Here is a 13,983-nt window from a genome sequence, read left to right on the forward strand (position 1 = left end):
GTGCCTTAGCGTGTCTAGAAGTCATCACTGTCTTTTGAAATTCTGCCCTCGAAATTACGGACCTGTTTTAAAATACCGGTTTAGAGATTGTGACTCCCAGACAGCACTCGCCTCCCGAAAAGGGGCTGGAGGCGCAAGGCCGGGCCGCAGCCGCCAGCCTCCCTCTCAAAATGGCGGCCCCGCACCCCCTGCTCAGCCCCGCGGCCACGTGATGGCGGCGCCCCCCGCCCCTGGGGAGCGCGGCGGAGGCGGGAGCTCGGCGGCCCGCCCCCGGCCTAGCCCGCCCCGCCGGGCTACCGCCTCCCGCGGGTGGCGGGGCTTGGCGGCCGTCCGCAGCGTGGAGCGGCGGGGTGGCGGGCAGCGGTGGCGGCGCAGCGCGGCGGCTGGGCCGGGATGTTGGGGCACGTACGAGGAGCAGGGGTGTCACCGGCGGCCGCGCTGGCTGCGGGCCGCGCTCGGAGCGGGATCATCATACGGAGGCTTTTTGGTTCATTGGAGGCTCGAGTGCCCACCGCCTTGGGATTCAAAAGCAAATTAATCTTCCCCGAGAGTGCAGTGGAAGCCACTGAGCAGTCATTTACTTCTCTGGGCGCTGTGTAAGGGTCTTCTGGGCGTCCAGCGCGGCGCAGAGCGAGGAGGGACGGAGCCATGGCTTGCCCCAGGAGGAGCAGGCAGGAGGAGGGAAGGGAGCGCTAGGAGATGTGCCAGGGGGAAAGGGGTGTCCTTGCCTTCTCAGGGCTTAACGCCAAGGCCGAGGGCGGAGCGGGGGGGACAGAGCGGATTGTCCACCAACTTTCCCAAACCGGCGTCGGTGTGCAGGGAGCCCCTGTGCGCGGCGGGCGCCAGGTGACCTTCTGGCGGGGTTGGGAAGATGAGCCGCCGTGTGGATTGTCATCTTCTCGCTCACGTTTATTGCAGTAAAGCGTGCTGAGGAAACGCTCTGGTATCGTGAAGGAGGAAATATGGGACAGCTGATGGCAAGGAGGAGCCTGCTTTATTTTCTGCTTTTCTGTACTGGCTATGATGATTTACGAGGTAGAAACGTGAAAAGCCATCCCTGCTTTCTGGGACACAGAAATGTGGTGAAGATGCCTCCGAGTGTCAGAGAGGGGGCTTTATCCTCAGAAGCGCTTTTTTGCCTGTGGGCTCTGTTCAGTCATTAAAGGCTCAATAATAACCTGTGGTTATCAGGTGGCATTGAGGACGGCAGGAACTTCACCATGGGGTACGACAAAAGCTGGATCTCGAGGAACGAAAGCCATCACGCCCCGTTCCAGGCTGCCGGTAGCGCTCTGGAGATGAGGAACACCTCGACTGGGCAGATGGTGTGGCAGGGTGGGAACGGCAGCCAGACCGGCGCGCCGGAGAGCGAGGAGCACGGCGAAGAGCAGACCTACCGGCATTTCACTACCACCGTGCAAATCGTCATCTTCGTTGGCTCTTTGCTGGGTGAGTGAGCGCTGCTGGAGTTTTTTTTCTTGATGAGGTTTGTTTATCCTGTCGGTCAGGGACTGCAGACCAAATGGGAACCACCATCATTTGCTGCCTTAGTGACTCTTCTTTCTGCATTTTAAACCCACAGGTGTATGATTTCGAGTTCCTTGTGGGTTTTTGATGTGTAAAAGCTATTGCTATAAAATGCTATTCATCACAGATGAGAACTGGTACGTTACATGCATGTATTGCTTGTATTGCTTAGTAAACTTTTCTATCGGAATTTAAACAGGCAAAACCAAAATGGGTTGGTTACACCCTTGTATTACACTGTAAAGGGATCTGTTGTCTTTACCACAGAAAAAGATGCGGAGTGTTTTAAACAAGTTTTACTGAATTTTGGTTTCATGCTATAGTAATTCTGTGTTTGTGTCCTGCAGATTTAAATTAATCCTTTGAAAGTACTGTATGCTGTAAATATGTATAACCACGTGCAGTTTTGCTTACTTGTTATCCTCAAAGTAGGAATCATACATTTTAGATACACGGTAGTAAATAAGTAATATATTGCCATATAACTTTGCGAATGTGTGTATGTTTGCTTTCTAGCTACTTGTAGTGTTGATTTGTTAGGAATACATGTGCATTTCTTACCAAAAATACCCAAAAACCAAAATAAGCCTTATGGTGAGCACTGTTAGCTCACCATAGCTCAAGTTAGCACTGTTTGGGAGATCAGTAGGCTGGATTTCAGTAAAATGCCACTGCTAGCTAAATCATTCAAAGCTGGTTACTGGAAATGGTGAGGCTTTTCACACAAGTCTCCAGCTCTCTTAGGAGAGTTCGGCAGGACTTTGCTGATGGTCATTGGCTCTTATTATCAAGGATTTGGTTTTGTTTTTCTTGATCTTGAGTAATGCTAAAATCTGTTTCTGTGGTCATGGTAATTAATTCTAATATCAATTTCTTCTTGGTAATACTTAATATCACTTAAATAATTTCGAAGAAGATGGTAAGCATAGTCTTGAAACAGCGTTGAGCTCTGAGGTCAGTCAGCAATACGCTTACTGGTTATTACTGTGAGTCACTGAGTCTTCTGGCCTCAATTATTCCTCTTTTCAGTGGGGTTAATCCTCATGTTTCTTGCTTTTCTTCTATGTAGTGCATAGGTAGTATGGGGAAGGAACTGTCTTTTTCCATGTGTTGGATAGTCCCTGGCACAAAATGGTAGCCAGCAAATAGTGTCCTAAGAATAACAAGATTAGATGAGAAAAGTCAGACTTTTAGTTCATTATCTTTTGGGTCGTATGTCCAGACTTATTTTCATGAGCATGGATTCTTGAATTTTATTTGAAGAAAAAACCAGACGCTCTCAAGGAATCACACCTTCAGCAGCCAGGAGTTTATGAAAATCAACCAGCCAAAAAATACCATAGCTATACATTTTGCAAGACTACTGTAAGTCATGGTTTGGCAGTCCTGCAGTTTGCTTTCGAGATGTGGATTCTGTGAAAAGACTTAGACCTGTTATAAGGGGTTTATCTGCAAATTGGATGTCTGGGAGGCTGATGAAGCTTCCAGATTAGTAACTTCACCAGGCCCTTCAAAGAGCAAAACAGGAGAGGAAATGTGTTTTTAAAACAGGAAAATGCAGTAGTCCAATGACAAATGTTAGCAGCAGGCCTCAAGAATTTACAGTGATGGAAACAACTTGATATTTACCTCACTCTTATGCTTGTACAAACGCCAGTAATTAAGTTTTCATCTTCATTTTTTCTCTGCCATGGTCCTTAGAGCATGGGTGGCATCCAGCTCTTTTCTCCATCAGGTAGGCCCCTCAGTTGAGCTGCAGAATAGCAGTTCTTTGGTCTGGTGAGTCTCAGGTTCCTCTTTGCACAGGGGAAACCCTTAAAGGGGAATTAGGACTCTCCTTCCCCCAGAGCATGAGATGGGGGGCACTCTCCTCAGAGGTAGGATGTGCGTGCTTGAATCCTTTCTGGTTTGGGTGGATGCACAACTTGTACATCCGGGCCACTTTGCTATTGGATAAAATATCTCTGCCCTTTTAAAAGGAAGGAATGATTTCTACTTCCAGCTTCAAAGGGAACAAATGTATATGCCTCAGTCTTGATAGTGAATACTGGGCTCTGACATAAGCGGCGGTCTACAGCATGGAGGGGTCCAGGTCCTACAAGAGGGATGAATCACAGTCGGGGTTGTGAATTTAATTTGGGTTCCTGTTGCGCAGAAGAATGTGGTAGTCAGTTGTGAGAGAGATGTACACTGCTTTTTTTCTTCTGTTTAAGACCTTTATTAGAGGCCTGTGGGGAGACTTGTAACACTATGAGAAATTCTTGTGTTAGTTTTTGCTGTTTTGTGAAAGGACAGGGCTATGGTGAGTGTCTCATGATACCTGCGAAGGGCAAGAAAGAGTCAAACTGTTCTTGCTTATGGTTACTTTACAATACATTGAAAGCACATCCTTAATTTATTTATTTACTTATTTTAGCAAGCAATAATGATGATACCTGACTTTAGAATTTTTGTTTGTCTTTAAAAGGGATTATGTAGCTGTCACAAGCTTGCCAAAGCTTGAACCTGGCTGTGATCTTCACATACATGTCAGAGGATCTAACTGGTAGAATGAACAAGAAGTATCAAGAAGAGGCTTGTTAATTGGTAGATTTTTTTCCTACTGTTTTTTGTCCTAATTTGCAGAAAGTTTTCATTGTTAAAGATTTCTGATTCTGTAAAAAATCAGATTATTCCATGTTTGGAATGAACAAAACATAATTATTAGTCTAAAAATCACTTATAATTTAGGGCATTTAGAGATGAGAGTTCTTCAGATAACTTGGTCATGAGCTACTGAGTTAAAGAAGCCATGATGTGCTTATATGCTCCAGTTTTAAATAGCTGTTCCTGTGACTTTGAGTCTGCTTGCACACTTACTACTGTTGCTCTTCCACTGCTTGTGTGGAAGTTCTCACTTAGCAGACTACCTATGATTTTAATATTCAAGGAGTGAGGAATAAGATGGGGTAGATCTGCATCTCTATACTTTGAACCCAGCTGGTACTGCCCGTTACGCACTCCTTTGGCTGTAGCCTACCACGAGGTTTCTGCACAGGACAGGAAGCATTGGAGGGAGGAATTTGGTCAATTTAGTTATGCTGATCAGCGGCTCGGTTTGCCTCTGTGAAGGAAAGATTTGCAGTATATTCAGGACTTGCAAGGCATTTCTGTGACGCTTAACTGAGTGCATGAACTGGGGAATTCATCTGGGGAGCTTTAAATTCTCTGCACATGTTGACGGACTTATTTACCAAATGCACGAGGTGAGGTACCAAGTATGTATGAGACTAGAAGGCCTTGTTAACACTGTCTTCCTGTGCAGCTCCATGGCTAGTAATGGCAGTTCTCATAGTAATGGCATTTCCTAGCCTGTAAGCCATCAACTCAGGGCAGGGCTAGGAGAAAACAGTGCAAACACTTGCCACCGGTGTTTCTCATTCCACTGTTTGAACTATGCTTGGATCAGGGACTGCGGACCATGTTACAGAAAAAAATACAATTGTGCTGAGTATCAGCAGAAGAACTAGGACTAGGAACTTCTCCTTACCACTTTCCTTTGCTGATCCACATGTGTACTTCGTACTCCCTGAAATCAAGAGAGCGGGTGCGTCAGGAACTCTGGAATGACAAGCGCATGTGTGGAGATGTGTTTCTGGTGTAGGGTCAGGTGAGTTGCACTCAGTAGTATGCTTAGGCCATAGTTGTGCAGGTACAGTATGATTAAATCTGTTGCTTCTAAGAAAAGTTACTATAGGAGAATAGAAGCTAAAATAATTATGCTGCTTCTGTCAACTCTGTCGTCTGACTACCTGTTTTTTGGATCCCTCAATTGTCCCTCATTGGCTTAGCAAAAGGAAAGCTGATGTGTTGAATTTCTGTGTGTAATGCAGCAACTTTCATTACCTTAAATGTGAGGGAGACTGAAAGGCACCAATGGCAAGAACTATATGATTTTAGTGGCCACTGGAATGATGCAGATGGGAGCAGCGTGACATGAGCAGCAACACATGCTGTCAGTACTGATTCCCTGTGGTTGACTTAATCTTGTGTGGTGAAAGGTGTCAAGAGATTCGAGCTTTGCATGTCCAAACTTGTTTTGAAAGGATGTAGAAGTCGTCAATGGAAGAACAAGAATGGTAGAGAATCGCTTTGAGATTGATTGCTTCACTTCCGCTAATCCTGCACAGATCTATCTGCTCTGTGGGTCCCTGAGTATTCTGCCCAACTCAGGGTAGATCCATTTTTTACTGCCTTGTAAGAACTGCAGGAACTGTTTTGCTTTGTCTCACCAGTGTTTCAGGCCAGTTGCCTCCACCTGCCACCAAGTGGATGTGGCGAAGATGACACAGTCAGGATTACTTGTGCACGTGAATGATGATTTGCACTCACGGCATTACTGGCTAGGGTCATTAGCTGGCAAATTCAGATGGCTGCTATCGAAGGGATGATGCTGTTCATGTGAGGTTGATAAAAGGAAGGGTAAATAAAATTTAGGTTTATAACTACGGTCTTGTTGAATTACTGACATTTTGAAGATGGAAACTGCATTCTCCATCCTCATAATTTTTTTTGGCCTGTTACCCTGTTTGTCTGTCTCTGGGTTCTTGTTTCAGAGTCTTCTGAGTCTGTCCACGATGTTGTTCTGCCACCTATTGCCATAATAGCAGAGTGGCATCAGGGATACAAATCCATAACAAAAGCGCAGTTTTTCATGTAGTTTCTAAAGTTGCTTCACTTTGAGCAGGAGTAAAGTTCTGCTTGGGATTTTTTTTTCTTCTTTAAATCAAAAAAAGAAATTTGATGAGTTGTGCTGATTGTGTAGGGATTTATTTAGAAAATGACTGACAAGTACGATTTGAATGGCAGAGAAGGAAAGTTTATAGTGTTCCCATGTCCATGGGAAGTTGGTTCCCCTTGCTGGAGAACAGTTATGCTTCAGCTTTTGTATAGTTTGTTGTGATCATAATGATTGGCATGTCCCAGAGCAGTGCAGGGCACTGGTGGTTGTGCCCATGACCATCATTGTGCTAGCTCGTCTGTACCTTACCGTATGTGGATAGGCTTGTCCTCACAGGGCAAGGTGAGGAACCAGGAAGTTCAGGAGCCTTTCAAGGGGAGACCAGTTTTTGTTGCCTGCTGCTGTGGTGAAGAGTATGATTTGACTGGCTGAGATCAATGTGCCAGGAAAGCGAGACTCCACTGGCTTCTCCCATAGTGACTAATAGCCTGGGAGCTACATCTGGCTGTGCAGATGTATCTGCAGTGGCTTTACATATAAGAGTACCCTAAGGTAAAGAAATTCCTGCTATTTGAGAAGCATGCTGCGCAGCAATTCTGTTATATTACCCTAGGAAAGGATGTCTTGGTTTTTGTTTTCCATTCTCCCCCTCCTGAGACCTGAGTAAGCTGGGTGCATTCTACATGTTCTCTTGTTTGTTCTCTCATTGTGAAGACCATATAGTGAGATGGAGCTCATGCAGTGAGCTCTCTTCCATTTTTTTGGGGCATGTCTCAGGCTGTGTGGGCTTCTAATATACCGAGCATGCTGTGAGGATTAACTGCAGCATGGTAGGATTGCAACTAGGACTGCAGTATGTTTCAGCAACGCACAGCAGAGCAGCCAGGCTGCAAAGGGGGATCATTAATGCTGTTGGTGTTACTCATCCACACACTCACAGTCAGAAGAAATAGAGGCTTCAGATCTTTCAGTCCGAGGTCAGAGGGGTAGAGCAAAGTTTATAGGTTGTTTTTAATTTGATTTAAGAATTTAAATTTGTAACCTGAAATTTATAGTATTTTTTAAATTCAGATAATTTATTCCCTCCACCCCCTCCTCCAGCATGAAAAGAAACTGGCAAAAAGCTCTGGTGTATTCTTGGCTGCGCTTCAAACATGAATTAACAGTTTATGAAAATAGAATATTTGAACATGGTAACTGTGAAAGAATACTAGCTATTTGATTAATTAGAATATGGAGTTACTGCTTTTACTCTTGTGGTTTGAAAAAGGATATATGTGGACAATAACTTTCAAATAGATGACAATTTAACTGATGAATGGCTTTTTTTTTTTTAAAGCTAGGGATGACATAGGGCTCCTTTTCAGTGAGTAAATTTTTAATAGCTTCCTTTTTATCAAAGAAGATTCTTGAGATCAGATTTGCAGTGAATATAGGAATACAGCAATATTGCTCTACAAAGGTATTTTTTCTCTTGCCATTAGAGGTGATCAGTCTGCAGAGATTAATTATTACTTTAGCACAGCAACCAAATCTTTGACATAAGGAAGAGGGAGTATTACTTCTGAGCTTTGTTGGGGAGAGGTCACTGGAGGTGGCTGCAGCTGCTTCCAGTTGAGTGCAAGCAGTGAGAGGGGATCTTGGAAATGAAGAAGAGAATCTCCAAAGAGTGCTTGTAGCCAGCATGCACAGTGAGCTTAACTTGAAAAGGAGATAAAATTGATGGATGAAATGCAATGGACCTTCCGTTATTCTCAGGAGAAGGAAAAAGAACACCAGGAATGACTGTTTTGACACTTACTTATGTACAAATTTACATACTATTATAACTGCAGTTAAATGGGGGAGCTTATATGAGTTGTGCTGTTACTGGCGGTAGCCTGCGTGTAGCTGAATGTTCATGTCATGTTAGGCTTAGGTGCGATTATATCCCATTACCATGGTTTGTAGTTTCTATTCTTTTCATATTTCCCAGCTCTGAGAGTCTGCAGGTGCTCCTGAGGTTATTTGAGTCTTTTCATAATTTTCGTGTTAGCCACGTAGGTAAAACTGCATGAATCTCTTCTTTACAAAACCATTCCTTTCAGGAAAAAAACACCCTACCCTAGACAATTGATGAAAATTATAATGAGAGAGAGATGTCCTCAGTGCCAGTGTCTACTCCTCAGACTGAATATGCATCTTACAGTTAGTAAAAAATGCACAGAAAATATCCCAAAAAATCCTAAATCCAGGAAACTTCCCCAAACCTTGTAAATCAGTGCCTTAATTAGGGTTTGTAGAATGAGACTCTTTTGTTACTTACTCTTCTGTCTTCCCAAATCTGTCTTGTACAGAAGGAAACTTTACTGGACAGGTTGAGGATGCTCTGATACAGTTTGCACTCTAATCTAGTGGTTACAGCACTTTTTGGGAAGCTGTGGGTTAGATTGGTTACCTCCTGGTTTCTAACCACACTGTGGTGATATCCAAGGGAGGTGTCCTTTGAAAGAAAACAGTGCGCTTTGAAAGAGATACCAGATTTCCAAGTGAAAAGTGAAGCCCTGCGGCCTTCCCAGTGTCCTGCAGGACAAGCAGGGGCAAGGCTTCAGGCTCACCCCTTTTCCTGAGCATTTCCCATGAGCTGTTTGGCTCCGGTGTCTCCCTGCTCTTGAAACTGATTTTCATCTCCCTGTCTTGACATCTGTGCACAGCAGATGTAAAATGGAATTGTTACAGCACCTAATTTATAAAGGGATAGATCCTTTCCGGGATACAATCCTACATTATCTGGCAGGCTAGGTAACGTGTTTGTAAAGGCAAATGCATAGTAGCGTAATGAATAAATGTTTGTATTTTGAAATAGCTACCAGAGAAGTTTGCCACAAGCATCTTCTCTAAAGGATGACGCAGGGAGTCTTGCAGTAAAAAATACTGCAGGTACACGATTAAAGGCTAGACTGAGTGAAGTTCTAAAGAAGGAGAGGCACATCTGCAATAGCTCCAGCAAAAATTTGTATCCCTGCCCCCCAAAAAGGGGAACCATCAGAGGGCAAAAAAAAGTGTACTAATGATTTGGGGATGGGAAGGATGATGTTTTGTTTCTACTGGTGTCACTCTTAGAAAACTAGGATTGTTTTAGATGGAATCTGTTAAACCAAGCGCTTTGCACAGAGGAGTTTTGTGGGTGATCAGCTGGAATAGTTAAAGTTCGGCAAAGCAAAAAGTGTATGAAAACCAAGTCTAATGAGAAGCCTCAGGCAAGTGTAATGATATGAGTGGTAATATGTTCATGTAATAATAATTGCACAGTAATAACATATTACAGTATCATTGCAGTAATGATTTTCCTGTGCATTTTCCTATGGGTGGTTCCAAGCCTCAGGAATAACAGGCCCTGCAGCAGTAAGCTCGGTTCAGGCCGCACCCTTGATAAAGTCTGTCTGGAATAGGTATTATGCTTTTGCTTTGTGTGTGCGTCTTCAGGTGGGCTACTAAGCCATTCTCTTTGGAAGAAAAATTGAATTTGGGGAGTGGGTGAAGAGGAGGGGTTGTGAGAGCCCCCGTGGTCCCCGTTGCTATGGAGACCTCTCTTCTTCCTCGGCTTCAGCAGAGGTGCCTTATCTGGCTGTGGCTGAGGGGCTACTTGGATAGCACCACCGTATTTTAAGAGAGAGATATGGGGAAAATAACGATTTACCCAGTCTGGAAGTGTGTGAGATGCAATGATTTATACTTGTCATGCTAGAGCATTCCTCAGACATATACTGTGTTAGCCGATGTCTTTAAACATTGTGTGTGTTGAGAATGTTAAACTGATCCCTGTTTAGGCTGAAACTGATTGATATCAGTCACTTTATTGTCTGTAGCCCCCATGTGAGCACTTTAATGACAACTATGAACCAGAGCTGTTTAAGTAAGTGACTGGATGTCATGTTTTGCTTTTCATTGTGAGTTACATTTGCTCAAATGCCATCTGGTGTATATATCACTGACTGTTTTGAATTTCAATGAAAGTTTAGATACATCAAGGTTTTGTATTGGATATTATGGGCAGTAAGTGTTTCAGGCTTGAATGAACCCAAGCACTTAGGAATGGTGTTAGTTCTGTTGCTGATCTCATTTATTGGCTTGCTATTGAGAAGGTGCCATGAGCAATCAAATGAGGTTTTTATTTTCTTCTGTTCATCTCTAGTAATTAATGTCTTATTTGTGTGGAGTTGGAAAAAGTAAGTTTGCCACTTATTGGGAACACTTTTTCAAGATCTAGGAAATTGTATACTTTTCTCCCACTCAGAAAAGATGCTGCTAAGTGTTTAGGTGCTGCTGAACCCCAGAGGCCGATAGAGGTGAGCCCACTGCAGCTCTGTGTCCTTGGGTCCAGCCATAGCAAGGCTGAGCACATATTTCCAAGAGGCACACAGGCACATAATAACATATGTACATACATGTATGAGCAGCCAGCCAGACTGACACAGAAGAAAATGCAGCACTCATGCAAACACAAAGAGCAGCAACAGCCTCTTCATCTTCCCCTCTCTGGTCGCTCAGGATGAAAGCTCATTAGTGTAAAATATGTGAGCGTATATATATATGCACATCAGTATGGATCCCTCTGTAGTAGCTGGTCTTAGACACCCATCTATGCAGTAGCTGGCCCAGGATTCCCTAGTCTCCCTGTTGCCTCACACACAAGATGCGCAGATGTAGATGGATCTCTCCAGTTGCTGGCCTGGAACTATTGACCTTACCAGTAGCTGACCTCCAAATCCCAAGGTCTCTCTGGTAGCTGGCTTGGACCTTCTGGTCTTCGACTAGTCAACTTTCAGAGCCCTCTTGTCCCCCTCGGGTGTCTAGCCCAGATTTATGGCCACACCAATACTTGCCTCCTAAGCATCTTGTCCTACTTGCTGGCTAGTATAGCTTGATGTTCAGTCGTGATTACACGCCAACGTACATACCCACACAAATGCACACTGCCTTGTAGTCTGACTCCCAGTTACTGCACTTGGATCTCTGCGTGCACACAGACCCATGGAGTAGTGAGCCCCTCACCCACGAGAAGAGCTGAAAACGGAGTTTAATGAGAAGACAGGATAGACTGTGCTAATCAGCTGCAGGGCATGGCCAGACAAGCATACTGACCAAATGCTAGTTGTAGATGGCTTTTATCCCCTTTTCCCTCTAGTCTCCCACACTTGTTCCTCCCCAAACCACCTTGAACTCTCCCTTTTTCCCTTATCATAATAGGTTTTGTACAGTCCCACAGTGTTCGTCCCCTGCATCCCACAATGACTCCCACACCCCAAGGTTAAACCCTCTCAGTCTGAAGGAAGTCCCAGAGAGCCTCCCCCAAACACCCACGGATGACGTTCACCTCTGGCTCATGGGGCTGAGGCTCCCCTGCAGCAGCAGCCCTGGGAGGGGCTGGGGCTCCTTTCCCTGAGTAGGTGGGTTATTGGGGTTCCCCCACCTGCTGTTGTGCCTTTCTACTCCTTTTTCTTTATAGAGACAAGACTGTAACCACGTTTCCTAATATAAGCTACAAACTGCAATTCTTTTTGATAATTTGAGTATAATGAGGCTCTGCATACTAGTAGGAGGATCAATTTGAAGTGTTTTGCAGAGAAAACCAAAAGTGGATTTTATACATATCCTGTATATATTTAAGGAAAAATTCCCAAATAATCGAGATAATATTTTGTTTTCCTGCTGTACTTCTTTTGATTCTCCCCCTCCCCCCTGGTCCATCTTCGAATTTGTAAATGACTCTGCATTCTTGGGTGTCCAGTAAAGGTGGTCACTGAGGCAACACCTGAACTGGAAGTCCAAAGACTTGGGACTTCTCTGTGTTATGTTTCTTATACTTGCTGTCTCAATATCTAACATAGAAGGAGTTCTCAAAATGTTCTCAGAGTGGGCTAGGTAGCGCTAGAATGTTTGCAAATGGCGGAAATAACAGTGAAACAATTATTGTATTGTACCTCTCTTCATTTCACTGATGATTAAATGCTATCCCTGTAGGAAGTACGGCCTCTTGCTTTCTGAACAGTACTATTACATGTAAGCCTTTTTATTTTTAGCATCTTTAAATTAAATTTAGCAGCTGGAAGCAAGGACGAGAAGTGATGCCTTGTAGTCAGCCAGCTTCCATAAAAACATTGCAATAAGGAGAAAATCCTGTATTGGAAGGCTGGTTGGATAAGAAGTCACATAACCTCCCATGGTAAGGCATTAGATCAACCAGACAATGCAAATGGCAATTAGGGTAGTAACAAAAGCAGTAGTGAAGCTGAAATGGTGATGGCAGGGAGGGCTATAATTGTCTTAGTCTCTGCTCGTGGTCTTTTGCTGTTGTTGGGGATTGCTGGGAGATTGCTGTGGGCTGCTGCCTTTTTAAATGCTGTATTAGTTATTATGTTCAACCTTGTAATTTACAGTCTTCTCCATCATGAATAGTCTGGCTGACTTCCTGACAAATGTGGTCCTTCCTTCTGTTCTCCTAATTCTCTTGGGGGGGGGGGGGGAAAGCCTGTGATTTCTGGGGCGGACAGGCTCTGGTTTTTGTCTGCTGTTTTCTGCCACCTTTGACTTACTCTCTTGTCTGTCAAAGCAATTCCATGCAATAACTCAACAATTTTTTCCAGGAGACTGATAAAATATGAAGTGATTTTGCTTCTCATGTAAACTCCTGTATCACTCGGCTTGTGTTCAGATGCCAGCAGGCCTTACTTTTGCTGTGTGCCTGTGTTTCTTATGGCATAACCGGATCATTTCTGTGATACTGTAGAACAAAGAACAAAGTCAGTCCTACAGGGAGCTAAAATACATTTTCTACTGCTATTGCCTGAATTGATTGGAAAAACTGGAAAATATTGAGGTAGGGTGTTTTTTGTGATTGTTTCATTCTAGTAGCTGTAATTTTAATCAGTATCTAGAACATAAGGGTAGTCTGATTCGCCTTTTCCATTTGCTGTATTAGGCTGTTTATTTCCCTTAGACTTTTCAGAGGAGCATTAGCTACAACCCCTTTGGGACTGTGTCAGTCTAAATCAGAAACTCCTTTGTGCCTTTTGGCTTTCCTCAGCTTTTAGTTTAAATGTTTTGCTACAGTTTTCAGCCTGACTCCATTTTGGTTAAGGTACAGCCAGCCTGTCTTTCTTTTACAGGTCTGTCTTGTCCCAAAAGGTATCACATTTCTTAACGTATCTAAAACCCCCTTCTCAGCATGACCATCTCATTCATGCATTGAGACTCCAGATCTCTGCCTGCCCTTAACATACAGGGCTCTTAAAAAGTCTTGTAATGGAAGTGGTTATGGAGGTCCTTGGCTTCAGTATCCTGATTGATTGCCTGAATTGAGCGTTCAGAACGTCCCTCCAACACTTCCCTGTGTCGCCAGTACTGATACAGACTGAGCATTGGCCCTGTTCTTCCTTGAGACCTATTTGGAGATCCCTGGAGGTCCGTTCTCTTTGCAACTGACTGGCAAGTTACTGTGCAGTCCTTCCTCTATGATATCTCAAAGCCAGCTAACTCTGTGCCTACTAAAGCAGCCTCCTGCCACTGCTGCTTCTTGTCATTGGAGTCCTTTCTCTGCAGGACGTCCAGTATGCAAGAGGACACTCTTGCCCAGATGGATACTGTCCTTCCCTGAGACTCGTGTCCCCAGCACGAGCTGCTGCAGTGGAGGTGAGACTATGCAGCAGTGTCCCTGTAGGCCTTATCTGGGACCTTTTTATTTCTCTGAGCTGTTC

General features: G+C 44.2%; 1 protein-coding gene across 1 annotated transcript in view; it reads left to right on the forward strand.

The window, feature by feature from the left end:
• The first annotated feature begins 276 nt into the window (after positions 1-276).
• Positions 277-13,983, forward strand: part of GPR176 (G protein-coupled receptor 176) — a 47,049-nt gene continuing 33,342 nt past the window's right edge. The window contains exon 1 of the mRNA XM_074584967.1: positions 277-1,449. Within this exon, the coding sequence (XP_074441068.1) occupies positions 1,221-1,449 (229 nt within the window). The 5' untranslated portion in view covers positions 277-1,220. The remainder of the gene's footprint in view (positions 1,450-13,983) is intronic.

The sequence above is a fragment of the Larus michahellis genome, chromosome 4 (genome assembly GCF_964199755.1).
Source record: "Larus michahellis chromosome 4, bLarMic1.1, whole genome shotgun sequence".
In the NCBI taxonomy this organism is placed as follows: Eukaryota; Metazoa; Chordata; class Aves; order Charadriiformes; family Laridae; genus Larus; species Larus michahellis.